The sequence below is a fragment of the Crocodylus porosus genome, unplaced genomic scaffold (assembly GCF_001723895.1).
Source record: "Crocodylus porosus isolate Cpor-Errol unplaced genomic scaffold, CroPor_comp1, whole genome shotgun sequence".
NCBI lineage: Eukaryota > Metazoa > Chordata > Crocodylia > Crocodylidae > Crocodylus > Crocodylus porosus.
Genome location: NW_017728906.1, coordinates 42,135,044 through 42,162,257, shown reverse-complemented (window position 1 = coordinate 42,162,257; position 27,214 = coordinate 42,135,044). Strand labels below are relative to the sequence as shown.

At 45.2% G+C, this 27,214-nt stretch overlaps 1 protein-coding gene across 3 annotated transcripts in view; it reads left to right on the top strand.

Annotated features, from left to right (window-relative positions):
- The window catches only part of PRDM15 (PR/SET domain 15), a 59,539-nt gene that overhangs the window by 12,347 nt on the left and 19,978 nt on the right, over window positions 1-27,214 (top strand). For 2 of the 3 annotated variants that reach the window (XM_019528981.1, XM_019528979.1), the window contains exons 5-15: window positions 642-894; window positions 2,263-2,385; window positions 8,307-8,405; window positions 10,814-11,047; window positions 12,454-12,589; window positions 14,652-14,833; window positions 15,545-15,639; window positions 16,956-17,043; window positions 19,412-19,579; window positions 23,665-23,759; window positions 25,093-25,224. In XM_019528981.1, coding sequence (XP_019384526.1) covers window positions 642-894; window positions 2,263-2,385; window positions 8,307-8,405; window positions 10,814-11,047; window positions 12,454-12,589; window positions 14,652-14,833; window positions 15,545-15,639; window positions 16,956-17,043; window positions 19,412-19,579; window positions 23,665-23,759; window positions 25,093-25,224 — 1,605 coding nt within the window. The remainder of the gene's footprint in view (window positions 1-641; window positions 895-2,262; window positions 2,386-8,306; window positions 8,406-10,813; window positions 11,048-12,453; window positions 12,590-14,651; window positions 14,834-15,544; window positions 15,640-16,955; window positions 17,044-19,411; window positions 19,580-23,664; window positions 23,760-25,092; window positions 25,225-27,214) is intronic. The other variant, XM_019528980.1, reaches the window with a different exon arrangement.

The window sequence follows — 27,214 nt, the reverse complement described above, 5'->3', positions numbered from 1 at the left end:
ACACATGCTGGGTTAAATATCTGGGTGCTGACATTTAATTTGTGCTTGAAGTATTCTAAGTCTTTATCCTAAAAGCACAAAATACATTCTAATTTATTCTTAGCCATTATTTTTCGTAACCTTTATAGTATGCGTGACTGACAACTACTGCCCTCCTTGGCCAAACACAATGCAGGCCTCATTGTGTCCATATCCAGCAGGTCTGTCCTTTGTTGTTTTCCTGCCTGCTTTCCATGCCCTTACCTTCTGTCCTGGGGTGACAGGCCCTTTCTGGCTTGGCATACTGCTGGTGCAAGATCTCTTATGGCTGGTCTTCCTTTCTGCAGTGTCCTTCAGCTAGGTCCTGTGTAGGCCTAGTCTTCCCACTGGCTTACTTGCACCTAGTCCTCCTTGTAGTATTCCAACTTCTTTGCTCAGGCCTTCTTTGGCAGGAAGTCTGTTCTCTTTAGCTGTTGGAGTGCTTCTGCTCCTTATACATCAAATAAATAAACACTGCCATGGCCCTTTTATATTTCTCCAAGTGGTGGTGCCTCAACCTGTTCTCATTCTCTTTAAAGGGCCATTCTCTTCCCCTTCCTCCTTATTATGGGGACTAAAGGGTCTCTATTACAGTGTGCATTCTGTTTCCATTGCTGTTGCAGGTTTTCCAGAAGGATGGGCCTCTGGTTTATTTTGATACCTCTAATGAAGATGACTGCAATTGGATGATGATGGTGCGGCCAGCCACTGAATATGAACACCAGAACTTGACTGCCTTCCAGCATGACAGCGATATTTATTTCACTACCTCCCGGGATATCCCACCGGGGACAGAGTTGCGAGTGTGGTATGCAGCTTTCTATGCCAAAAAAATGGAAAAGCCAGTGCTAAAGCAGGTTACTGCTGTTGCCAATGGTATGTTTTGGTGCTTCTTTAATTCCACCCTCCCTCTCCCCCAGTGTCAAATCCTGCTACATGTGATCACTTCTGTGAGTGCTGTGGCAGTTGAGAATTGCTGAATATCTCAAGTGCTGGCCCTGACCTTGCATGGATAAGATGTGAAAATCAAACCATCTCACATGCAGGTTTCATCTTAAAAGACAAACGCTCAGGTTCAGCATCATGTAGTAGCAGCATCTTTAAGTAAAAGAAAAAATACGTGTCCTAATTAATAGTTCCAGGCTCTTAGGATCCAACAGACAGGAAAAGATGATCCTTAGCTGCAGGCTCTTCACTGAAAAGTCCAAATGCCAATATAACTGAAACATAAATGAATCACTAAAGAAATGATCCCCTTCTAATTGCAGTGAAAGCATCCTTTCCTTTCAATAGGATGCTGTATAATTGCAGGCAAATGCATCTATCTTCAACGATCTTGCCCTCTGAAACAAAATGATGAGTTCAAACAGGGCTTTTATTCCACATGATTACTTGAGTTATTTGCAGAGAAAGGCAGACTGCTTTAATAGAGTGATTTAAACTGACACAAAAGCTTTTATGTCTTTCCTCAATTTTCTTCTACCTGTACATTTCTGTATCTTAAACAAAGACCTTTTAGCATTACAGAGCATTTTTTATTGTTGTGCAGTTGCTAGGTTGAGTATAATTTACAGAGTAGTGAATGGCTTGGTGATATGCCAGTGTCATCAGTACACTTTGTGACTGTTTTTTGAGAGTGCAGCCTGAAGTATTATAAGGCTGCAAAGATGCTTAGGTCATTTGGCCAGTATTTATTATTTGTCACAAGCTGTTTCCACAGCAGGTGCAAAGAAAGTCTTCCTTTTTTTTTTCCTAAGTAAAAAAAGCTCCAGAGTAGGTTAATTTTGTAGATGTGTTATGATGAGCTGAAACTGAATACCCTCTCTCCAGCCTTTTAGGTATTTGGCTGAAGCTCCAACTCTGCTAAACATCAGATTTAATATCATGAGCCTGCAAATTATTCTCATACAAATAATTTCAGGTCATCAAGAATTGATAGTCAGTGGTCTGTTGCCTAATCAAGATTTGAAGGATTTACATACTTTTCTAAAGGAATATATATGTATACAGTTATACAAGTATCCATACTCATTGTTTTTAAGTGTATTCTCACCTGTGTATTTCTCAGTTTTACACTGGTAGGCATTCTGCCATATATGGAGTTTCACCTTTGTTAGGAATTTTTGAGAAAGTATTTGTTGAAGACCTGCTATGTTAGTATAGCTGGCAGCATCTGTAGGTGTTGCCCTTGACACTGTCAGGTATTGAAAAGAACAAAAAGAAACTGTTTTTCTCCCACTACAGACATGTGTTTAGTTGTGATGGAATATGACAAAGAAGGGAACAGACTCGCTTCAAAGTCTCCCAGTGCTGTTTTCTCACATAAAAAGCCCAAGAAGTCCAATGTGCCTGAAGCTGATATTTCAGGTAAACAAAAATACTTTATCTTGTGTTCATTCCTATACTTCATGTAGCTAACAGTAGCAGGTTAAGGGTCATCTGGAGCAAAGGAGTCATTCAGCACATAATGCGCACATGTGTGTATATGCACAATGTGTCAAACATTATAAATAAAATCACATTTTTGATTAGGTTTATTTGTATGCAGAGGCGTAACTAGGAATTGTGGTGCCCTGGGTGGAGGAGGTGGGGGATCAAGTGCTTACCTGTTTGCCCAGGGGCTCCTGTAGCTGCGGCTGTGGTGTTACGAGCTCCCCAATTGCGGGTGCAACTGCGACAGCAGTGATAGCACCTCCTCTAAGCTGGTGCCCAGGGCTGGTGTTCCATTCAGCTACCCCTCACTTTGCTACTGACTGTATGTCATATAACGTATCCTTGACGCTTAATGAAGGTAGTATTCAAATATATGTATTTTCATTAATCATCTTCACGGGTGTTTAATAACCTGCTGTGATCAAGAACGGTAACTGAGAGGGATTAGAAACTTGCAGCCAGATGTTTCTCCCAATCTCTACTAACTGCTTTCAACTCTTTTTTGGTACTTGGAAGCCTGAAGGGAATCTTTTCTTTTCTTTTGTTCATGGTGTAGTACCTGAAATATAATTTATAAGTAGGAAACCAAAAAGATAGTGGCAGCCTGGGGAAAAATGGCATTTGGATATGTTAAGACCAGTGGCTATTCCTAAACATTGTATTAGTTAAATGAGAATTTAGAAATCTGATAGAAGTCAAGCTATGCTTGATTACAGTGGCTCAGAATTAGATAACTTTGTGAGCAAGGTGGTTAACATCGACAAAGGAAAGATTGTTTTAAAAAACATGCTTAGTGTCACAGGAGTACAAAGCAGAGTATTCAGTATCACAGATCATGCCACTTCTGAAGGGAGACTCTGCCTCATGACTCCCCAAGGAGAAGCTTTATTTGGTCTCCCTTTCCTGAAGGGCTCCTGGAAGCTAGCTCTGGCATGGCTTTCCCAGTGATCTGCAGCACTCCTGCCTCAAAGAGCTTCTTTTTGGTCAACTTCTAGGAATGGGAGTGTTTTTTTTTCCTAAGTGGAGGGGATTGGAGTGCTGATGTCCCAAACAGCACAGCAGACTGCTTCAAAACACACCATCTTATTGTGCCACTGCAGTTCCCTCTTTTCTTCAGGTTCTACTCTCTCCTCCCTGGGACTATTCCTTTCTCTACACTCTGGGACTTTCTCTTTACTGCATCCTCCCTGGAACTGCCTTTTTTCTACTCAGTTCTCTCAGAGCCTCACTTTTTCTCCTCTGACACAGTTAGCCATGCTTGCAACAGAAAAATTACAAAACTATAAGATTAACCTGGAGTCAAAACTAACCCAATAAGACAAAGCATAAAATCACAGGAAATCAATCAAAGAGCAGTCTGCAGCCTGCTGTCAGGCCTAGACTGCCATCTGTCCCTTGGGTGAAAAGGGCATAAAGGTGTTCTGCTTATAAAAGTATTTACTGGAACTATTTATGGGAAAGTATGTTCACACTGAGTCCCCCAAAAAGTTCCCCACCAGAACGGTATGCTAGAACTTAGTCTTTTTTGTCACATCCAGTAACTGGGACAATGAAATTAAGAGGCATTAAACAGTTGTAAATTACTTTATCTAAATTCTATTCAAAAGGGGTCATCAGAGGCAGTTCATTGGGAAGCTGCTCTGCTTAGATTTTGTGCATTGACATTAAAGATGGCACTTTCTTTTTGTATTACAGACGTGTTTAGAATATTCTACCAGAGAAGCTCATATAATTAACCCAGATGCTGCTGCTATTAGTATATAATGGTCACTGAAAAACTATGTTCAGCAAAAAAAAATAGATATTTTAGAGGGGTTTTATAGGTTTTAATTTTGGGACCTTCCTTCCTACCTGATCCCTGCCATATCCCCTTTCCCCACCAAAAAAAAGAAAAGAAAAATCTTTGCAGAACTGAAATTCTGCGTGTTTTATTTAAGAAATACTGGGTGCATCTACACAAGATGCTTACTGTGCATTAGCCTAATAACATTGCGCAGTAACATAGCAGTTGTTAACCGTACTGATAGTCTACTGCATAGTGTTATTAGACTGATGTGCAGTAAGCATCGCTAAAAAACCATGTGCTGGTGCTACTGCGCAGTAACTAGTTACTGTGCATTTGGTTAGTACCTCTTATTAGAGGTTCTAAACAATGCTCAGTAACTCAGAAGCATTAATGAATGTGATGAATCACTGAAACATTCCTGTGGTGGTAACAGTTTGGTCTCCTTTGTTGTAGGATCCCTGGCTGCTTCCCAAAAAGCTGCCCTGCAGCCTGAGTGCCACCAATCCATGGTGATCTACAGGGAACATGGAGGCCTGAGTTCCCCAGCAGTCTACTTTGTAGACTGTTGAGGCATTCAGATTTTTGAAACCCTGAGAGGTGGCTGCAAGATTTGGATTGGTCCCTAAGCATCTAAATGGGGTGGTAGTAGGTAGAGTTGACATGCCTGAGCAATTCAAATTGTCCATACAGTAGCAGTCTTAAAACACCCTGGGAGCCTAAATTAAATGGATATCGTTGGTTTGGACTGTAAATCCCACTCCGTATCTTGACTGGGACTTGTAAGTATACTTGGGTACGGTTTAGGTGGTTTGCCTATATTAACATTAAATAACTTGTTCAAGGTCAAATAAGCTGTAGCAGAATCTGGAATACAGCCCAAGTCTCACGAAACCCAACCCAGTACTTTACTTCCTCGCTGAGGGATTCCTGTAAACTGTAAGACATTAAGGCTGTTTATAGATGTGAAAAAACAAACAAAATAGCACTTTACTTTCAGCTTGGCATACCCCTGTGCTAAACACAGTGTATGCCCATAAGGAGCATTGCGTTAGTTTGACCTCCTTTGCCCAGTGTCTGTATAGCTTGCACATTCAGCGGGGCTTACTGGTGTTTTTTATCTAATAGCTGATTGAATCAGCTATTAGATAAAAGCACCAAAAAGCCCTGCTGAAGTGCCCAATCTATATACAGATGGTGGGGGGCTGTGTCAAATTGACACACTTTTGCTTCTGGTAAAGCACTGGGGGGGGTGTTGGAGGGGGGGGTCATGTCTGTCAGCGGCCTAGACTTCCCAGATAATGTGCAAATTGATGTTGATTTTTTTTTTTTTTTCAGATCCACCTGATAGGTCGTTTAATAAGCTGATTGAAACTTAAATGACTGTGGATTGTAAATACAGATTAACAATGTTCCTGATTCTGAGACCTTTTTTCTTTAGAAATTTAACTGAAGTTAAATGTGTTGCTTGGTTACTTAAATAATGAAATTCTGTCTTTTCTTTGTTCCTGAGATCTTATGCATCATACTAGCCAATTGCCCATCAAGAATGAGGGAGGGGGGCAGCCGGGGACAGCAGCCTGCATCCAGCCCCAGTTCCCCACCCCTCACCTTCACGGCCAGGCCTGCTACCCCTTTTCCCACCCCTGCCATGCTAGGGCCAGGGCCAGGCTGCCTCGTTCCATCTGCTTGCACTGCCCTCGTGTCTGTCCATCGCTGCCACCTGCAGGGCCAGGGTGTCATGTCCAGCAGCCTTGCCCCCCTCCCTATCCTCTCCATTTTCATAGCCTACAGGGAGCAGGGGGGACAGGGCCAGCCCGCCCTCTGTCCTTTCCGTCGCCACTGCCTGCAGGGTTGGGGGTACAAGGCCAGAGGCACTGGCCTTGCTGCAGGGGGGGTGGGCAGGTGCACACGCACACATGGCGCCAATGCTCCCGTCCCCCTTCCTGCATCGGCCCAGGCTTGCTGCTTGTCACCACCCCCTGTGTTGGGAGTGAGCAGCGTAGAAGAGAGAAAAGGGTCGAGGCCAACAGCACTGGCCTTGGTCCCCCTCTTCCATATGTGCTACCTGCAGAGAACACTGGGGGAGAGGGGCGAGGCAAGGCCAGCACTGCTGGCCTTGGCCCCCTCTGCCCATGCTGCTGCTGCCACCACCTCCAAGGAGCCAGGGCGGGGGGGCAAGGCCAGTTGTGCTAACCTTGCCCTCCCAATTCTGTCTGCACCGTTGCCACTGCCTCCAGGGAGCAGGGCAGGAGGGTCAAGACCAGCTGTGCTGGCCTTGCCACCCCCGCTCCATCCCCTGTGTCTCCACCATCACAGTGGTACTCCACTCTACCACCACCTCCTGTCCAAATGCTGTATTCACACTCTGATTGGCTGACGGAAACAACCAATCAGAGTGCAAAGCATTACAGACAGACAGACTGAGGCTTATGTAACCTGGGCGGTACTCCAAGAGGTACCCCCTCTCCAATTGAAGGGTTCAAAGCAGGTGCACAAGCACTGTGGGAGGTGTAGGGACTCTCCTCCCCCTATAGAGCAGAGCCAGACCACCAATGGAGACTTAACCATATACCTTTTAATGACAGAACAGTGCTGGGAACATAACCAGTATAAACCAGAGGGTATAGGGGATACAACAATGCCCCAAGGGGGCAGGATTCAGCAAAGGTTAGACACTTACAATCATAGATGCATTCATCCAGTTGGCAAAAGACAGGGTTAACCAAAATGTAAAACACAAACAGCAGAACAAACCATGCTGGTTAGGGAAATACGAAAGGTACAAAATACAAAATGTCAAATGACAAGGGTGAAAACATTTCCACTGCAAGAAAAATTTCTCCCTGTTAGCTAGCTCACTCACTCCACCTGGGACTTGAACTCAGATCTCCCACATGGTAGGTAGGAACTCTACGACACAGCCACCAGTCCTGGTGCTGCTCCAAGCTGTTAGGGGTTTTGACCTTCCTGGAGCTCCAGCCTCACTTGAGCTGCCTGACCTGTGATTGGAGGAGCTGGAAGCAGAGCTGGGAACCTCTCAGGTCGCTGCTCAGATCCTTGCTGGAGCTGGGGAGCCTCTCCTGCTGGCTGCAGCCTCTCGTAGGGGGTCCTGGAGCCCAGCGGGGAGCCTCTCCTGCCGGCCACACGCCGCGCTGCTGGGGGTCCCACTGCTGCCTGCAGGTCCCGCTCCTTCAGGTGCTTCTGGGGCAACTGCTCCTGCTCCGCTGGCCCAGCTCTTTGCCAGCTCTTTGAGACTCCTTCCTTGTGGTCCCTCGCTGGTCTCTCCTGAGTCAGCCGCGCTGCCCCTTTTATCCCACACCTGGTAACCCAAGGGGCCAATCAGGGGAAGTGGAGGGTGAGTCTCTGGGGCCTGATTGGTGAGGAAAGGGAATCCCAAGTCCTCCAATCACCCTTTACCCCTTCAAAACCCCTGGGCTAAGTCACTGCCAGCCAGCCCGTCACACTTTTATAATATTAGAATTGGCAAAATATCCAATTCATTAAGCTGTTCAAATAAGTGTAGGGGCTTTTTCACTCCCCTTCACATTCCCTTTTGTGAGAGCATTTTGTTCAGTCCATATTCCCAGTTTGCTCAGAATAAGTAAGTCTGATTTAAGGTGGTCAAGATTGGTCATACCAAATATTCTTTGAAATGTGCCTTTGATTGCTACTTAATTTAGAAAGAAGAAAGGGAAAATGTACCTGAAGCTCAAGTGAGATATTGGGAAGATTGAAATCTCTTTCCTTTCCTTTTTAATCCCATTCCTGTTTTAGCTCTTAAAATGGTCTATTGGCCTTCCAGTTAATTCAGTGTTAGTCTCGAGCATAATAATCTCCTGATGCTTCTTACATAAAAACACTACTTGGATATTATCTTAAACTCTACCAGACTGGTGAGATTGCAGCAGCTGCTTCCTTGGGTCAGTCTTATTCCTTGTTTAATCAATGAAACAAGTTGTTCTAAAGTTTCATAGCAGGATAAACATTATTGTAAATCCCTCTGAGCTGCTGAGCAGTGGGCTATGTTCATATTTAAAATGTTTGTAATTTGTTTCTTTTTGTGATGTAGTGAGTACTCCAGAGGGCAGTGGGCCTCCTGAACTGGAGTCTAACCAGTGGACGTGTAAAGTGTGTTCCTCCATTTTCCAGGAACCTCAGCTGCTGACAGGTATGGGGGAAATCTGGAGTTTCTGTTCAAAATAACCAGAAAATGTTTGGGCAGGTCCATCCTTTCAAAGCAAGGCATTTTATAACCAGGTTGGTGGTTTTGCAGTGTCGTAAGTTATAGGGTGTTATGATTTGTTTGCTTGTTGTTTAAGATACTAAGAAAGAGCAAAACTAAGGTAGCAACTGATGAATGCAGGCTTCTGTCTGATCAAATGTTATGATATTGTATCTAGAAAGAAAAATTGTCTAGTAGATGGCAGATGAATATTAACAGCAGAATAAATAGAGTTATATATAAAGAGGGTGCAGACTTAGGGATGCTCCATATTGTCATCAGTTTGGTTATTGCAGCACAAAGGTATTGTTATAGGGTACTGGAACATGTCATTTTCTTATGTTGTGTTTATAGTTACTGAATAAGGTTTCTCTTAAGAGATTAAAGGATGTAGGAGACTACCTCTTACTGGTTCCCAATGAGAATTCAGGTATGCCCACACCATTTCCCCTATGCTCCTGGCAAACTTTTTTTGAGCATACCATGCTTTGCACATGCCAAACCTAGAAATGAGGTGGTGCAGCCATGCTGGGCGTGGCCACCATTACCACTCCAGAGTTCTCAGTTTCCAGTGAGTTCTTGAGCAAAGGCAGGAGATGTCCTCAGTGTGTCCACACCATCTCACTTCTTGTTGTGGATGCTGGTGCTTCCTTGAGAGTGGTATGCTAGGGGAGTGGTGTAGACATTCTCTCAGGCCTCTTAAGTTATCATTGAAGAACAGCTTAAGTTGTTAAATCACTTAGGCACCTCTGAACACTGTACCCTTTATTGCTAATCTATAAACTTGTCCAAATAAATACAGCCTTTTGTATATTTCAGTCTAGGTCAGTGTTAAGTCCTCCATTGTAAATGAAATGTTCGTATATATGTTGGGTATTTTTTCACCGCCCATTAAATACTTGAACTTGGCAGGGTTCAATTAACCTAACGATAGGCTTTAGTGTAGGGTGGACAAAATACAGAACGCAAGCTGAATCTGGCCTGCCAGGCACTTTCATCCGGCCTGTGGCAGCCAACAACTAATTATACCCCATCCAGCCCTTCTGCCCATAAGGGTGGGAGTGAGGTTCCCTCATATTCCACCCCCCCCCCCAACATACCCTCTTGTGCCTCAATCCTGTCCTCGTGGGCAGAAGGGCCTGGACCAGCCAGCACACAACTTCTGGGCAAGGCTGTGCTGCCATTGCTGCAGCTCCTGGGAGACCCGCTTGGCTTCCTTGGCGTCCTATTCTCTCTGGGCAGCAGGTAGGGAAGTGGTGGGGATAGTGGGGAGCTGCATAGCTGGGCAGGAGTGTGGGGGTGGGGCTGGCAGCAGCATGGAGCTGGGGTGCTTGTGGCTGGTACTGGCGCACGGCAGCACGCGGCTCCAGCCAGCACTGTGCATGGGAGCTAGGACTGCAGCTTGGCCAGGCTGCCTCTATCACTAGGTCTCCCTGCCACCCACATGCAGCTTCTGCACTCACACGCCACCAGAGGGAAGCTACACGTGTTGGAGCTGGTTGCCTTTGCTGCTCTGTGTTGCGCAGGTCCCAGGACTCCTCTGGAAGTAGAGGGGAGCCCTTCCCTCTGCTTCCTCAGAGAGTCCCAGGGCCTGCATGGCAGGAAGCGGTGAAGGCAGGCAGCTCCAGCACATGGAGCTTCCTTCCAGTGGCATGCAAGAGCAGTAACTGCATGCACAGTGGGGAGCCCCAGGAATAAAGGTGGCCTGGCTGGACTGAAGCCCCATGCCACCAGGTGCCAGCACCAAATGGCCCTGCCTGCTGCTGCTGCCGCCACCTGTGGGGGCTGAGCATCATGACAGGAGCGTGGGGGAAGTTGTCCCCCATTCCTCACACCTGACAAACCCCACACACCCAAACCATGCCCCTCCAGCCTCCCCACATACACACACTGCCCCAACATGCCCTATTGCCTCCCCACACACAGCCACACCCCTGCACAGTCCCCAAACCCCACCATACACACACCCCCATACAATATACAAGACTAAGACTTTATTTTAGAGTTATTGTGCAATCATCTCTATATACGCTATGCAAACACAAATCATGACAAAAATATTTTTTGTAATAAAATCAGTTATAGTAGGTGTTTGATTTTTAACATATGATTTTTTTTTTTTTCCATTCTAAGATGGCCCCCCCCTTCCCCCCCAAAGGAGCATTTCCAGAGAGCAAGGGGAGGGATTTACGGTGGCAAAGGTCAGGGAATAGGGGGTGAGATTTCCGGTCCCGAGATGACAACCACCAAACTTTAAGCAGCTCTCCAGCCAAGATAATTGCCCTCACCTGCTTTAATGGCTTAGCTATCCATATGTTTCAGTCATGACCCTGATTCTTCTCTCACCCTTGCAGAGCATCTGTTGAGTCACTTGGAGGAAGCCAAAGGAGTCCCCCAGACTAGCCATAATGAAGGAGTTCCAGAAAAGTCTATAGAGGCTCCTGCTGCAGATCAGCCTGTAATCAGTGAAGGAGCCAGCCCCAACTTAGATGCGAGGAGGAAGCCGCGAAGGGGAAGAAAGTCCAAAACAGCAAAAACAGAAACACCTCTTGTTGTTGTTGAAGACAAAGACCCTGCAAATGAGACAGGTGAGGCTTATAAAAGTAGCTGCCAGATAGGCTTCTGTCTTATTGGTTGTGTCTTAATATAAAAAGGCTTGCAAATCCAGTGCCCAGATATGGGACTAGGTGGTTTTTAGTTTATATAGGTAACCTTTGAAAATTATTGCCTGTAATGACCCTATCTTTTCTAAGATTTATGCTTCAGTAATAAACATCATAGCATCTGGATGCAAGTTTTTGGGCAGATTTACCAGATGAGGCAAACAAAGCTCAGTTTTTCAGGTGTGGTTATGTATATGTCCTTTTCTTCAGGTTTAGTTTTATTAATAAGCAGAAAATACAAAAAGGCTCAAGGTAACCCAGAGCAGTGGGTGACAGAGTCCTGTCCTGCTTTATGCTAGCTAGAAAGGGAAAGGATACCTTCTGTCCCCAATATATTCCCTCCTTGCTGTTTCTTTAAGCTTTCTTAACTGGAGGGACTTCTTTCAAGATCTTATCTCAACCCATGTTTTCCTGAGACTGAGATAGGAGCTTTCCTTTAGCGTCGGATCCATTGGACCATTGGTTTGCAAATCTGAGTGAGCAGAAGAAACTTAGGCCTTCCTCTTTTGCACTGTGTTACTGTACAGATATAAAATTTGTTTGTTCCCAGGATACCATTGAGACCAAGAGCTTGACCTGAAAAATAGGTTGGACAATCATGTATAACAAGCACAATTACATTCAATAGGGTAAAAGCAAAGGAGGTTTGAAAAGGAGAGAACCTCAAATTTCAGGGATGGTAAGTCAACCTCTACCTTGCAGTTACTAGGCAGAAATAGATAGGCCGACCTGGAAGTGGATTGGAAGTGCTTCTGGTCCACTTCTATGTCTGCTGCTGTGCAAACTGGGGACCCCCCTGCGCTCCTGTGGCATCCAGCCTCCCCACCATCTCAGCATTCATGAGCCGCTTGGTACCTTGAGGTATGTAGAAAGAACATTTAAAGCTGTGTGTGTTTGAATCATTAAATCTTTCCGAATCCATTTGGAGGGTTCCAGTTCAATCCGGAGAGATTAAAGGGTCTCCTGATTCGATTCAGATTCAGAGATCTGGCCACCGAATCGGGCCAAATCCCCACTGAATCGAATCAGCAACTGAAGCTTTGCACAGTTCTATTTTCTTGGTCTTGGAACCCAGTTCAGCAGCCATATGTCATTATCATCTTTGTTTTAATTCATACTTTTAAATTACCTGCCTATTTTGATTTCAGTTAGATGCCAAGAATGGAAACTCTGGTTCGGTTTATTTCTAGAACAAAAGGATATAAAAGAAAGTATAAAGCTTCATTCCATCTCAGAAAACATATATATTCTGAGTTTCATTTCATTTCTGCCTGTATGCATTTAAAGCCCTCCACAGAAATTTGGTATTTTTGTGTTTAATGTGTTCACAGTGGATCGTGTGGCTGAAATTATAACAGAGATCCCGCCCGATGAGGTAGCTATTCCCTCTGCAGCTGAAGAAAGGATTATGGAACTGGTTTTAGGAAAGATGCCAAGCACCACAAATAATATTAGTTCAGTAACAAAGTAAGTCACATGGGATGCAGCATCTTATAGCAGTGAAACCTTTCCTCGGGCCATGTCTACAACACCATTGTAGTTTTTCTTGCAGGGGGCATTGGCTGAGGGACTAATTTGGAACAATCAGAACCTGGCCCAACTCTGACTCTTTTTTTATTAATGGGAGCTGTGGTACAGTGGGTTCTGTCAGAGCCTTTTTCATCACTCAGCTCCATGTGTGGGTGTGCAAACTGCTGGTGGAGCAGCTGCTAATGGAGCTTCTGTGCTCCTGGCACAGTGGGGGATTCGTGCAGGCTGGAAGCATTATAAGTTAGTGGTGGGGTGCTGGTAATATAAGTTTCCCTCACAGAGTGTACTGCAATAGAACTGTATCTTCATTATGTTATACAAAGTGATTTATGAAATTCAGGCACAGCTGCACAGTTTAATATTACTCCCAGAGTGACAGAAATAAAAGTTCCAACATGCTACAATTTCTCCCAAGCATGTTGGGCAGTCCTGCTGCTAGTAGAACTTGCAACCACTTCTGTCTCATCTAGCATGGAGGGGGCAATGAGACAATACCTGTGGAGTTTGCAGAACCTCAGGAATTTGATTACTGTATTTACCCAGATGTAAATGATTCTTCCCCCTTGCTAATTAGATTCTATTCATGGAAAATGTATACATTTGTTAGAATTTTCCATATATAGAATCTAATTATTGGAAGATCATCTTAAATTTATCCCCCTTACTGCCACAGGCGGTGAGTGGGGTAGTAATGGAGCAGGCAGTAGAGGAAAGCAGTGGGGAGGTACGTGGTAGGGCAGGTGGTGAGGCAGGCATGCAGCTTGCCCCCTGCCTCCTGTCCTGTCCCCCCCCACCTTTGTGCCTGCCCTCTGCAGCTGCAGGCTACTGCCCCCCCAGCTTACCTTCCGTGTACCACTTCTGCCCCCTCCACAGTCTCAGGCCCCTGCCCCACCCCTTTCTTCTTCCTCCCATTTCCCCCTCTCTGTGCTGCTTCTGCCACCCCACAGCCTTGGGTACCTGCCCCTGTTGTACCCATCCTATCCCCCACTCTCCTCTGCCTGCCCATCAACCTCTTCCTTACCTTTGTCTCAGCACCAGCAGGCTCTGTCTCCACTGCAGCCTTGGGGCATGGAGCATGGCTCCAGCCCTGCCCCATAGCACTGCATAGAGTTGGCACTGCTGCTACAGGGCTGGACCATGCACCAAGCTCCAGGCTGCAGCAGAGGTAGAACCTGCAAGCACCAGAGCAATGATGGGAGAGGGGGAGGCACAGAGGCTGCAGGTGAGGACTGGTAGGGGCTACAGAACAGGCAGTGGTGGGGGGGTACAAGCAGTAGCTGGGGCTGTGGCTCTGACCCAGGGTTGGGGCCAGAGCCACAGCAGCCACCTGCCTCATGCCACCTCATGCTCAATTGTAAGATAAGCAGTTTTTCTTCTGTGTTAAGTGGTGGGGAGACCTCCTCTTGTAATTGACTAAATATGGTAATTGCATGTATTTCTTGTAAAAGATATTTTGTCTAAGTGAAAATAGCTGACTGAAAGATTTGTGGGTGTTTGATTGATTTCTATTTCAAGGTTACAGTTAGTAACATAAATTGAAGCCCCCAGCAAGTACATACCCATATAAAAGTATGATTCAAAAACATGTCACAAATAGTAGTTAGGAAAAGAAGCAGAATGATATTGCTGGATGGTTCTCTACATGCTGCTTTTGTAAGCTTTTCACGTGAAAATTCCAAAGCTTTTGGAGTGAAAAGTGATTTTAAGGGATAATGAGAAAAATGTCTTTGTCTTCATTTGAGAGCACTGGAGATCTAATCTTTGATTCAAGTTAGACACGTTTTATTTTTCTGGCTGAGGATGACTGGACTAAATGTTTTTCAGGCAGCCTTGATTGCTTTCTATACATGGTTGGGAGGAGTCACCCCTGAGCACAGTAGCCAGGTTCTGATTTCCCCCTAAAGGCTGAGCATAAGACTAAGTTTTTGCCATCTTCTAGCACTCTCTCTTTTCATCTGTGGGATACCTTTCAGTCCCTGCCTTTCTTTCTCTAATCCAGTAGGTTTACTCATCATCAAAACACCATGTCCCTCAAAAGAAGTTTAATTCTCTCCAGTAGACATGGAATACGGCGCAAGCTGATGAAGCAACTTGGGGATCACAAGCGAGTCTACCAGTGCAGCATCTGCAGTAAGGTCTTTCAGAACAGCAGCAACCTCAGCAGACACATCCGCTCTCACGGTGGGTTTGCGTGCATCTCTCTGCCATCATATAGCATCTCCATTCAGTGCCAGGGCTTGAGAGAATCTTAGATACTGCTAACTTTGATCAGTTCTATTAGTAATTACTTAAAGCCTTTTTGAATCAAGTTGACAAAAGCATCATAAGACACTGGTTTGAAGTCCAAGTAGATAAGTTCAAGCTAGAAATAAGCTTGCAAATTTTTAACAGTGAGACAATGTGATCAGTCTTTAAAGATTGCTTCTCTCTCCCTAGAGAAGTGCTGTGGTTAACTTCAAAGGCCATTAAGTTAAATGCAAGAATTTTTAGGCACACAGTAGGGTAGTGTGGCAACTTAGACCAGGAATGGACTGTCTATTCATAAATCTGACAAAGTAGGTTGTTTTCTGCAAAAGCTCATATCTAAACCAGTTACACTGTTGTGGTGCCACCGTCCCTTACCTTCTGCCTGACTTCAAATTATTAACATGGCTAACCACCTTTTAAAAATTTTTAGCTAAAGTTACGTGCAGGAAGTCATGTTAACTAATCATAATGATTCCTCCTGTTCTTAAAATCAGTGAGTCCTTTTAATTGTTAGAGGCTCCTGTTGTGTCCAGTTAGCTTGCCATCTCACAAGCTTTTTTTTTTTTTTTTTTTTTTTTTTAGGTGTTCCATGTGGAGTTGATTACATCAGCCTCTGACTCTGTTCTATCTTGATTGATCCCTTAGGTGACAAACTATTTAAATGTGAAGAATGTGCCAAGCTATTCAGCCGTAAAGAGAGCCTGAAGCAGCATGTTTCATACAAACACAGCAGGAATGAAGTGAGTGGAAATGACTAGCTGATTTTTCATGAGTACGGGTGGAAATGTATGAAGAAATGTAGGATGCTATTTGGGGAGTGTGGTTCAGCTGTATGCAGAATGGTTGCATAACATGCAAGAATCTGCAGGAAAGAGGGTCACTGAACTGGAGATAGCTTCAGGCTGAGGGCTGTATCCAGAGGTAAGCTCTGACTGCTACTTACACCAAATAGAATTCTTTCACTATTGTCTTGCCCACCAGTCCCATTTCTGTCTCTGTCTTTTGTAGATTTAGATTATAACAGAAGCAGGACAGTTTCTGGTGTATCGGGCTTGCACATGTGTATACATAAATACGCATACATACATGCACATGTATATACATACATGTGTAGATAGCAATATATAACAGAAGCAAAACCACTTCTACTCTGTTGTAATCTACATCTATAAAAGACATATGTATATGCGTACACACACACCACCCGTGTGTGTTTGAGTGTGTTTATGCTGCGGTGGAGCCCCAATCCTTGACCAGGGTGTCTTAGCGCTACTGCAATACAGATAGTAAAATAAAACACTAAGAGCGCCAAGGCTGCTTGCAGTGTTAAAAAAAATAACACCACCCCAAAACTAGCGCTTTACTTTACTTTAAACTCCATGCGCTCTCATGCCAAGCCCAGTGCATGCCCAGTGCATGGCTCGTCTGACATCTTGATAGGTCAGGTGCTTTAGTGGGGCTTTATTGGTGCTTTTATCTAACAGCTGATTGAATCAGCTTTAGCTAAAAGAGCCAAAAAGCCCTGCTAAAGTGCCCAATCTATACAGATGCTGTGGAACTGGATTGAAGTAGTGCGCTACATCTTCTGTAAAACACACTTGTTTGTTTTAACATCTGCAAGCAGCCCAAGAGTCTTTCTATTGACTTCAGAGGGCTTTGCATCCAATGCTAAGTATTCCAGTTGTTGGCAACTGATGCCAAGAATGTTATTGGAGCCTGATGATGAGTCTGGTGCCATCTTGATTTTTTCCTAAATCAGATACCTCCATACAAGCTTGAAAATAGCCAGAGATTGCTAACCACACACACCTAACATCTCTTTTTATCAACCAGTAAGAACAATGGTGCTTTTTCACACAGGGTTCAGAAGTAAGAATCCTCCATTGAGATGATTTTTTTAATGTTTTGAAAGGGAAAAAAATTCCCTATTTGAATAAAATCAGAAGACTGAAAGTATTGAAAAGCCATCTGGATTTCTTTGCAGATTTTCTCTTTCTCCATTGTGAAATGACTTTTTTTTTTTTCTCTTCCTCTCTTGAACATTGGCAATTCTCAGGTTGACAGTGAGTACAGATTCAAGTGTGCTACGTGTGAAAAGGCCTTTCGGATAGAGAGTGCATTGGAATTCCACAATTGCAGAACAGGTGATAAGAACCACTTACCCTCAAAGTTATCTAATCTTAGCTCTTTCAGGGGTATGTCATATAGTGCATCACCCTAGCAACCAGGAGGGAAAGGTAGTCTCTTGGGCTTAATATTTATCATGCTATCACAGCACAAAAGATTAAAATAAACAACTTGCTGTTTCCTTATGAAACATTATTTCAGACAGTTCTACTTCAGCATTATATTTTATTTCTTTCCTTCTCTCCAGTCTTACATCTCCAGCTGTCTCTCAGGTATCCGGTCACAACTCCCAATTTACTTTTTCTAAAACTAAGCATTAAGAGTTCAGATACCTAGCTAGTAATGTATCTCTGATTTTATTGTAATTAATTTAATCCATAGTAAGGAGTGGCTGAACAATTAGCTCTGCCAACCTGGTCTGCCTACAGTAGATACTGTTACAGAATTTGGCCACCAGGTGGCAGGGAGCAGTTGACTAGGGGGCTGGATACATACCATTATGGCTGCATACATGTATTCAAATAATCTTGGAGAATTCTCCCATAGTTGTTCTCCTGATAGAAAAACTTAACCAAAGATGCCTGAATGGTGAGCCCCCAAGGAGCAGAGTTTGCGGGGCTGACTGCACAATCAGGGGGACCCTATGCACATTTCTACATACTCTGCAGGCTCTATGTCTGCCTGGAGACAGAAAGGGAGGAAGGAGTGCACAGAGCAGCCCTGATTGACTGACCCAGACTGCTCACAGTCTCCCTGCAGCACATTATAGGGGTCATAAAGGGGGCATGTTTGTTCCCTGCTTGCCTGAAGAAGTAGAGTTCATCAAGCAACATACTTTCTCATGGGGAGAGGTGGAGAGCAAAGCACCCTGGGTTGCTGAAGTTACACTGTGCTGTAGTTTCTCTCAGAAGAGAATATGTACAGGCATTCACTCTCGGAGAAGAAACTCTTAAGAGTGATTTAACCCTGGTTGGTCCTAGGTCATTTTTTCCTTGAGTAGCCATTTTTACTCTGGGAGAAAAATTCTGAACATCTGAAATTCTGAACAATATCTGTTAACTGAATCTATATGTGGCCTATGTTAGTATACTTTACATCACTGTATAATTGCTCTTAATTTTTTGAGGGGAATCTTTACCCCAGGGTGGCCTAACTTACACTGGTATAAGTTGATGCGTCATATATCTGCTCCACTTTTACTGCAGAGCAGAATTAATTTAATTCAATAGTACAGTGACCAGTGTGGTGCTGTACTGGATTCAGGCAGCTGGAAGCAGCATCTGCATTGCCACTTTTTCTCTCTGGCCTCAATGCCTCTGCTGTCCCAGCTGCAGCCCAGAAATCTGCCTTCATCAAATGGAAGCAATACAAGGTTGTTTCTTTCCAAAACTAACATCAATTTTGAAACTGTTCATAAAAGACTTAATTCTTTCTCCTCTCTTGCCTCAGTGAAAATGTCATACTCCTTTTTACTTTCCCAACTACTGGATTAGGCATAAACTTCCCATGAAGATATGTAATTTGTTATAAGGGCTTTGTACCTTCAATTGAGGATTCTGGTCCTGTCAGCTGCCCTTAACCAGATGCTGGACTTGGTGCGCTACTGTTCAGATGCAGCAGTTCTTCTTTCACTTCCAAATAGAACATTGTTTTGGGGAAAGGCAGGACTCACTCTAGGCAGAATGGTTATGTATTTCTGATAGTAGAAATAAGGCTTCACATGAAAAGCTTACCCTGCCAGAATCAGTGTTCAAGTTATCTTAAAGATTTACTGTGTGTTTCTCTTTGGAGTGGTTTGGTAAATTCTTGCTTTTTATGCGATAAGAGAAGGGAATTTCAGTCAAGCTGCCTTCCAGTTGTTCTTAGGGGGAGATCTGACCTTGTGATGTCAAGTGATCTGGTAGTTGTAAGTTTTTCTTTCTACTAAAAAATAAAAGACCATCTTACAACTAGCAGCCAGTTTCTTGCCTGCATTCTCCTTGATCCAAATGTACCAGTTATAGGTATATCTAAATAGTGTCCTAGGGGTGCTGTTCTTCAGCATGTCCTGCTCCTGCTTTGCTTGTTCCAAACCCGATACTGCAGTAGTGAAATTGTTCCCTGGCCCCTGCCACTCCACCCCCAATTGCTACTTTATTTTCATTGTCCTTGTCAGCAGTGGTGGGTAATGCTGCCAGAGTGGCTTCACTGCCTTGTTTTTCAGGTGTGGCATGTGCAGAACTGGAGTGGGTGGGCAGGTACGGGCTCAAGAACAGCTCCTTCAGAAGTACTAGGAATGTGGCATAGGTGTAGCCTGGAAAGAGCAATTCTACACCTAATTGTAGAAGTGACTTCCTTTCTGAAGTTTTCATTTGAGAAGGATTGCTTTCTTTGCTTTGCCAACAGATGACAAGACGTTCCAGTGTGAGATGTGTTTCAGATTCTTTTCTACAAATAGTAACCTCTCAAAACACAAGAAGAAGCATGGAGATAAGAAATTTTCATGTGAAATCTGCAATAAAATGTTCTACAGGAAAGATGTCATGTTGGATCATCAGCGGAGACACTTGGAAGGTAAGTATACTCAGGATAAAGCCACCCATCACCCTGGTAGTGTTACTTGGCTAGGGAGGACTAAGTCAATACTTGCCCAAATCAGGAACAGATTCAATTCGTTGATTCGGATCGCTGTCCCTATTTGATTTGGCCAAATCCAAATCTAACGATTTGATGCTGATTCAGAGAATCGGTGATTCAGCCATAGACACAGCTTTAAATGTTTGTTCTACATACCTCGAGGTACCGGGTGTGGGTTGTGAACGCTGCAATGGTGGGGTGGATGGAGTATCCCAGACGAGTCGGGGGGGCCCCCTGCATACTCGGTGGCAAACCCAGAAGTAGACCAAAAGTAATTCTGGTCCACTTCCAGGTCTGCTGCTGAGCCCGCAGGTGCCACCCCGCTCCTCCCTGGCTTGCTGGGTGATCAGCCACAAGGGGACCCTGGATGCCCCCCCCCAGAGCTGGTGGGGGTGTCCCCCATGTGCTCCTCTGAAGACCCAGAAGTGGACTGGAAGTACTTCTGGTCCGCTTATGGGTCTGCTGCCAAGTGCACTGGGGACCCTCCCCCCCACACTCCCATGGGATGCTCCATCTGCCCCACCAGCTCAGCATTTACAAGCCATCTGGTACCTTGAGGTAGACACAACTTTAAATGTTTTTTCTATATATGTCCCAATCATTGAATCTTTCCAAACTGTTTCAGAGGGTTCCAATTTTATTCATAGTTTCATAGTTTCTAGGGTCGGAAGTGACCTGGAGTGGATCATCTAGTCCGACCCCCTGCCATGGCAAGAAAGGGTACTAGGGTCAAACGACCCCAGCAAGGTGTTCATCTAGCCTCCTCTTAAAGACCCCCAGGGTAGGAGCTAGCACCACTTCTCTTGGAAGTTGATTCCAGATCCTAGCCGCCCTGAGTGTGAAGTAGCACCTCCTGATATCTAGCTTAAATCTACCCTCTGCCAGCTTGTGACCGTTATTCCTGGTCACTCCTGGTAGTGCTCAGGGGAACAGGGACTCCCCCCAGTGCCTGCTGGTCCCCCCTGACTAGTTTGTAACAGGCCACTAGATCCCCCTCAGCCTTCTCTTGTGGAGGCTGAACAGGTTCAGTTTAAAGGGACTCCTGATTCAATTTGGATTCAGAGATTCGGCTGCCGAATCGGGCCAAATCTCTGCCAAGTCAAATCAGTGACCAAATCTTTGCACAGCCCTAGTTTTTATAAGTATGTTAGCGACAAGAGAAGAGTCAGAGAAAGTGTGGGTCCCTTACTGAATGCGGTAGGCAACCTAGTGACAGATGATGAGGAAAAGGCTGAAGTACTCAGTGCTTTTTTTACCTCAGTCTTCACGGGCAGGTTCAGCTCCCAGGCTACTGCACTGGGCAGCACAGTTTGGGGAGAAGGTGTGTAGCTGTCAGGGACTCTTTAGAAAAGCTGGATGTTTACAAGTCCATAGGGCTGGATGCAGTGCATCAAAGTGTGCTTAGGGGAGTTAGGCTATGTAATTGCAGAGCTACTGGCCATTATCTTTGAAAACTTACAGCTATTGTGGGATATCCTGGATGATTGGAAAAGGGCAAATATAGTGCCCATCTTCAAGGAAGAGAAGGAGGGTGATCCAGGGAACTACAGACCAGTCAGCCTCACTTCAGTCCTTGGAAAAATCATGGAGCAGGTCTTTAAGGACTCCATTTCTAAGCACTTGGAGAAGAAAGTGATCAAAAACAGTCAGCATGGATTCACCAAGGGCAAGTCATGCCTGATCAACCCGATTGCCTTCTATGATGAGATGACTGGCTCTGTGGATGCAGGAAAAGTAGTGGACATGATATACCTTGATTTTACCAAGGCTTTTGATACAATGTCCCATATATTTCTTGCAAGCAAGCTGAGGAAGTATGGGTTGGATGAATAGACTGTAAGGTGGATGGAACGCTGCCTGGATTGTTGGGCTCAAAGTGATCAGCTATCTAGTTAGCAGCTTGTATCAAGTGGAGTGCACCAGGGTTGGTCTGAGGGTCAGTTTTGTTCAATATCTTCTGGAAGATGGGATGGATTGCACCCTCAGCAAGTTTGTAGATGACACCAAGCTGGGGGGAGTAGTAGATGTGCTGGAGATTAGGGCTAGGATTCAGAGTGACTTTGAGAAATTGGAGGATTGGGCCAAAAGAAATCTCATGAGGTTCAATAAGGACAAGTGCAATGTTTTGCACTTAGGTCTGAAGAATCCTGTGCATCACTACATACTTGGGACCAAGTGGCTAAGCAGCAGCTTTGCAGAAAAGGACCTGAGGGTTACAGTGGTCAGTAAGCTGAATATGAGTCAACAGTGTGCCTCTGCTGTCACAAAGGCTAACAGTATTCTGAGCTGCATTAGTAGGTGTGTGCCAGCTGATTGAAGGAAGTAATTATTCCACTCTGTTCTGTATTGGTGAGGCCACATCTGGAGTACTGTGTCCAGTTTTGGGTTCCCCGCTACAGAAAAGATGTGGACAGTTAGAGTCCAATAGAGGGCAATGAAAATGGTTAGGAGGCTGGGGCATATGACTTATGAGGAGAGTGTAGGGGAACTGGGACTGCAGAATTATCTTTAGTCTGCAAAAGAGAAGGTGGGGGGTGCGTTGAGAGCGAGATTCAATAGCAGCCTTTAACTATCCAAAGGCTGGTTCCAAAGAGGATGGAGCTAGTTGTTTTCAGTGGTGGCAGATGTCAGAAGAAGGAGCAATGGTCTCAAGTTGCAGTAAGGGAAGTTTAGGTTAAATATTAGGGAAAACTTTCTAGGAGGCTAATGAATCACTGGAACAGCTTACCTAGAGAGGTGATGGAATCTCCATTTTTAAAGCTTTTTAAGGCCTGACTTGACAAAGCCTGGCTGGACAGGTCTGCTTTTAGCAGGGGGTTGGACTAGATGACCTCCCGAGGTCCCTTCCAACCCTAATTTTTTGTGATTCTGTGTCAGCCTTAGGTGATCATAATGACCTCTTCTGGCCTTAAAAATCTACATGCCTTTTGAAATGTCTGTGGCACCTAGAAAGTTTTCCATTGTGAATAAGGCAATAGCAACTAAGTACAAATCCATTTGGAAGAATACAAATGGGTTTAAGACCAACACAAAAGATAAACACTTCATGCTTGATTCCAGGTCAGAAAATAAGACCATAAGAACTGAGAACCCCAAATCTCCATTGAAATCCACAGGAACAGCAGGTGTTCAGCACATTTAGAAAAGTAGGCCATTAATCCTTGAAGCTGACAGTCAGAGAGAAAAGATTAAAAAAAAGAATATGCAACAAAATCTCTGCCTCTTAATCTATCACTTGGAGTTTGCTCTGCATTTTGGGGATGGTACTATCAGTAATTTAGAACAGGACATAGTTAAGACAGTCTGGGGTCCAAGCCCCACCATGGAATTGGACATGGTTCTGTTCTCCATGCCAATAGCCTCATCCCCCACTTTGAGTGTTGATGGCAGAGGGTGCAGAGACACTGTCATAGAACTTCTTGTCCTCAGGAATAGATGCAAGAGCCCTTATTTTCCTCTTGAAAGTTGCTTTGGGGGTAATGGGCATCCTCACTGAACATGAAGAGGCCAACTGTTGGGTTGCTGAGCACCAGCAGCTCCCACTGGACCTTTGGTTGGTTGGAGGAGTTTTTACAGTGGACATTTGGTATGGTAAGAACAGGAAAAATGCCATGCTGAGTCAGGTGAAGCTCCCTGCAGCCCAGTATCCTCTCTCACAATGACAGTGCATGTCAAGGCAGAATATTTATGCAGGACCTGTCCAGACTGATCCATCCCTGTTCCTCTCCTACAAAGCTCCCAGTATTTACAGGCCTAGGAAATCGTAATTTTGAGTACCTATTTGGCACAGCAACAAATAGGACAATGAAATGCATCTTCAACAAATCTCTTGTACTTTTAAGCCACTTCTCACCATTTTAAGTAAGCACCGATCCTTTCATTAGGAGTCTAATTCGTGCAGAGAGCACCACTTCTGTGTATCACTGTTCTGCATAGTGTTTAGTCAAAGTGTCATACAGTTTAGACGGGAAACCATGGTTTATTTTATTTGTATTTTTTTTGATGGGGGCTGTTCCATTAAGGGGTGAGGCGCGTGAAAAGAGAAGATTTTGAGCACAGCACAGAGAACCTGGTCCGCTACAAGAAGGAACCATCAGGATGCCCTGTGTGCGGAAAGGTAGGCTTCTTTGCCAGTGCATGCAGTGAAGCTTTGCATTCAAGTACCAAAAATCTATCAGTGGCAGGTATGGAGTTCCAGCACAGGCTCTGTAGTTGATTGCGTTGAGCATTTAAAGTTATATTAGACAAAGCCTTATGGACAAATGTTATGAACTCTAATTCTGCAGAGATGTCTGTCTGTCTATTACCTCTCTTAGTCTGGATTAAGTTAAGTTTACCATATGCAGTAGCTCTGGCTCCAGCCTAGGGCACAGATCACATTGTAGCCCTGGCCCCAACCAGTCAGGAACAGCAGCAGCAGCAGCTCTGGCTTTGGCCCAGGCCTCTGCCCTAGGTCAGGGCTGGAGTCATAGACACTGCAGCTTCTCTGCTGCTGTAGTCTTCCCCTTCCTTCTCTCAGGTCCAACCCCTCCCTACCCACTCACACCATGGGGTCTGCCCTATGTGCACCCCTTTGCTCCCTCCCTGCACCACAGTCTCCCTCACACTCCCCATTCTCCCCCCCCCCCATGTGTAAGCCACCTTGAGCCACCTTGGCCCCAGCCAGACAGCAGTAAGAACCGCTGTGACTCTGGCTTCTGATCTTTGGCTCGTGTACTTGAATCCAGGATAAGGCTTTTCTACTTTGGGGTACCCCGAGATGCTTTCATGGGTGTTGTGGGGCACTATACAATGTCACTGTTGGGTGTATATGCACAGGCCCAAATATTTCAAGTAGAAATCCATAATGTTAAAAACGTTCTGACCTGTTGTGTTATTTTTGAGTTGTTTGCAACTGCAAAATTGCTTTTTTATTTTCCTGTAGTCAAAAACAAGTGGAAGCTAAAAATTGGCATTTTCCTAGGGTTCCCTTGAGTCTACTTGGGGGTGCCTTGACTAAAAAGGTTGAGAACCACCTGTTATAGACTAACTGAATCAGAGATGCATACGTTTTCATGTGTAAGAGCTCACTTCAAGTTAGTGATTTTATTTTTTGTTAACTCTAACTCTACTTAAGAGTCAGTAACAGACAGAGGAGTCCTCCCTTGTTTCTCCTAATGTAGTCTATATCATTCTGTCTCACCTGGTAAGAAAAAAAATATCTGTGAACACTTTGGGTGCCTATATATACATATTTTGTAATATTAACAGATTTTTGCATCAGTCCAGTACTGAATAGATGATGAGAACTCTGCTGTTGAATATGGACATGTATGTCACCCAGCCCAGAAGCGGTATCTGTAGGAAAGCAGTATTAAATATGCCCTGTGCCAACTGCAAAATAAAATCAAGAACAGCCCCAGTGTTTCTTTAGATGTGAAAAATTCCTTCCATGTTTTCTTCCTCTCTAGGTCTTTTCATGTAGGAGCAATATGAACAAACACCTTCTGACACATGGAGACAAGAAGTATACCTGTGAAATCTGTGGACGTAAATTTTTCAGGGTGGACGTGCTTAGAGACCATATTCATGTTCATTTTAAGGTAGGTTGTAATATTTTGATAAAGAACATAAGCTATACAGGGACCTGGTGACAGTCTATAAACTCACTAGGGGGGACTAAAAGGGTTTGGGAGAGACACAGTTTCCCCTAGCGCCCCCTGGCATAACAAGGAATAATGGACACAAGTTATTGGAGAGTAGGTTTAGATTAGACATCCGCAAGAACTACTTCACAGTTAGGGCAGCTAGGATCTGGAACCAACTTCCAAGGGAAGTGGTGCTGGCTCCTACCCTGGGGTTCTTTAAGAAGAGGCTTGATGCCTACCTGGCTGGACCCATTTGAGTCCAGTTTTTCTTCCGCCCAGGCAGGGGGTCGGACTTGAAGATCTACAAGGTCCCTTCCAACCCTACTTCTATGATTCTATATTGTATGTTATTGGAAACCGGTTTTAAAAGGATAAATGGGTAGGTGCATCTATGTATATGGTGGGAGCTGGTATGCATTCTGGATCCAAACCAGAATTTCCCTTGGCATCTCAAACTGCATTAATTGTTGGGAGGGGCTTTCCCTTTAAGTTGAAGCCTTTGCAGCACACCTTCATGCAACACATGGTTAAATGCAGTTTATCTGCAGAGAGTTTGTGGAATCTCCATCCTTGTGAGGGGGTTTAAGACATGGCTAGACAAACCTTGGGTAGGATGATACAGTTTAGGGTGGTCCTGCTTTGAGCAGGGGGTTGGGCTAGATGACTTCCTGAGCTCCCTTCCAACCCTCATTTTCTATGATTCTTATGCTGGGGGAGGGGACTGAAGCAGGAGAGCCAAAGAGGCCATCCCTGTAAGTATCAAAGGGTAGATTACATGGAGGGGGAGTGCTGTCTAATGGTTACAAAAAGCATATGGTTACAGAAAAAAAAACCCCTAGGGAGTCAGGAGGATGGCTTAGTTTAAATCCAGATTGGCCACTGACACTGCAGGTCTGCACTGCACTTATGGAAGCAACTGTAATGTGTTTGGATATCACTGCTAGTTTTAAGCTAGCTTGCTTGGGTACAAGTAGCAGTGTAACTTGTGGTATCAGCATAATCTATTTTATCTTGCTTCTTAGCTCCATGCTGCATTGCAGCAGCTGGACTATTAAACTAGCTCAGGTATGCTTGCAGCGCCCTGCAGTTGCTTCTGGGACTGCACTATATGATTGCAGTATAGACCACAGGTAAGCAGCCCCCAGCACAGTTGCCAGAAAGTGGTGTGCAAGGATATTTTGCCTGGCATGTGCATCTCAGGTGGATGGTAGGGAAAGGGCTGGGGCTGCACTGCCACAACAAGGATTGGCCTCTTATAGCTCCCCCACCATCCGTCTCTGGCACGCCAACATCTTACAAGTGAAGGCTGCAGGTGTTTTAGCACTGTGCCTCAAAAAGACTCAGTTAGGCTCCGGAGCGGTGAGAGACGCGTGGGTGAAGCCCGCTGCACCTCTGCTCCCCAAAGCCCCCCAGACACCCCTTCAGCCGCCACAGAGCCCCCTGCCGACCCCCAGCACAGCCGGAGGTAAGCGGGCTCATGGTGGGAAGGGGTTAACTCCTCGCTCCCTGGGAGGAGGCCGCTGCCTGGTGCTGGGCCGGGTCGGGTCAAGCCCCCGCCCAGGCTCCTACTTGGCCCAGCCCCCCAGGGAGCCCCGCGACTGGAGCCGCGTAAACAGGCTGCGTAAACAGGCTGCGTAAACAGGCTGCGTAAACAGGCGCTCGAGTTAGCGCAGGGGAGGGCGCGGGAGGGCACGAGACCCTGCCTGCAGCCCCCCAGAGTAGTCAGCCCCAGCCGTAGCCAGCCTACCAGAGGCATGACACATATGGGCACGCGCCACACCCCGAGGGTCCCCTCGGGCTCTGCAGCCCCCCCGCATTGGGCACCTTGGAGACGGCCACCCAGATGGAGCCCATGGTTCCGGGTTCCACGCAGACGGAGCCCCTGGCTCTTGGCTGCGGGGGCTGCCTGTCCCTTTTTCAGGCTCTGGGGCCCGGGAGCATGGCC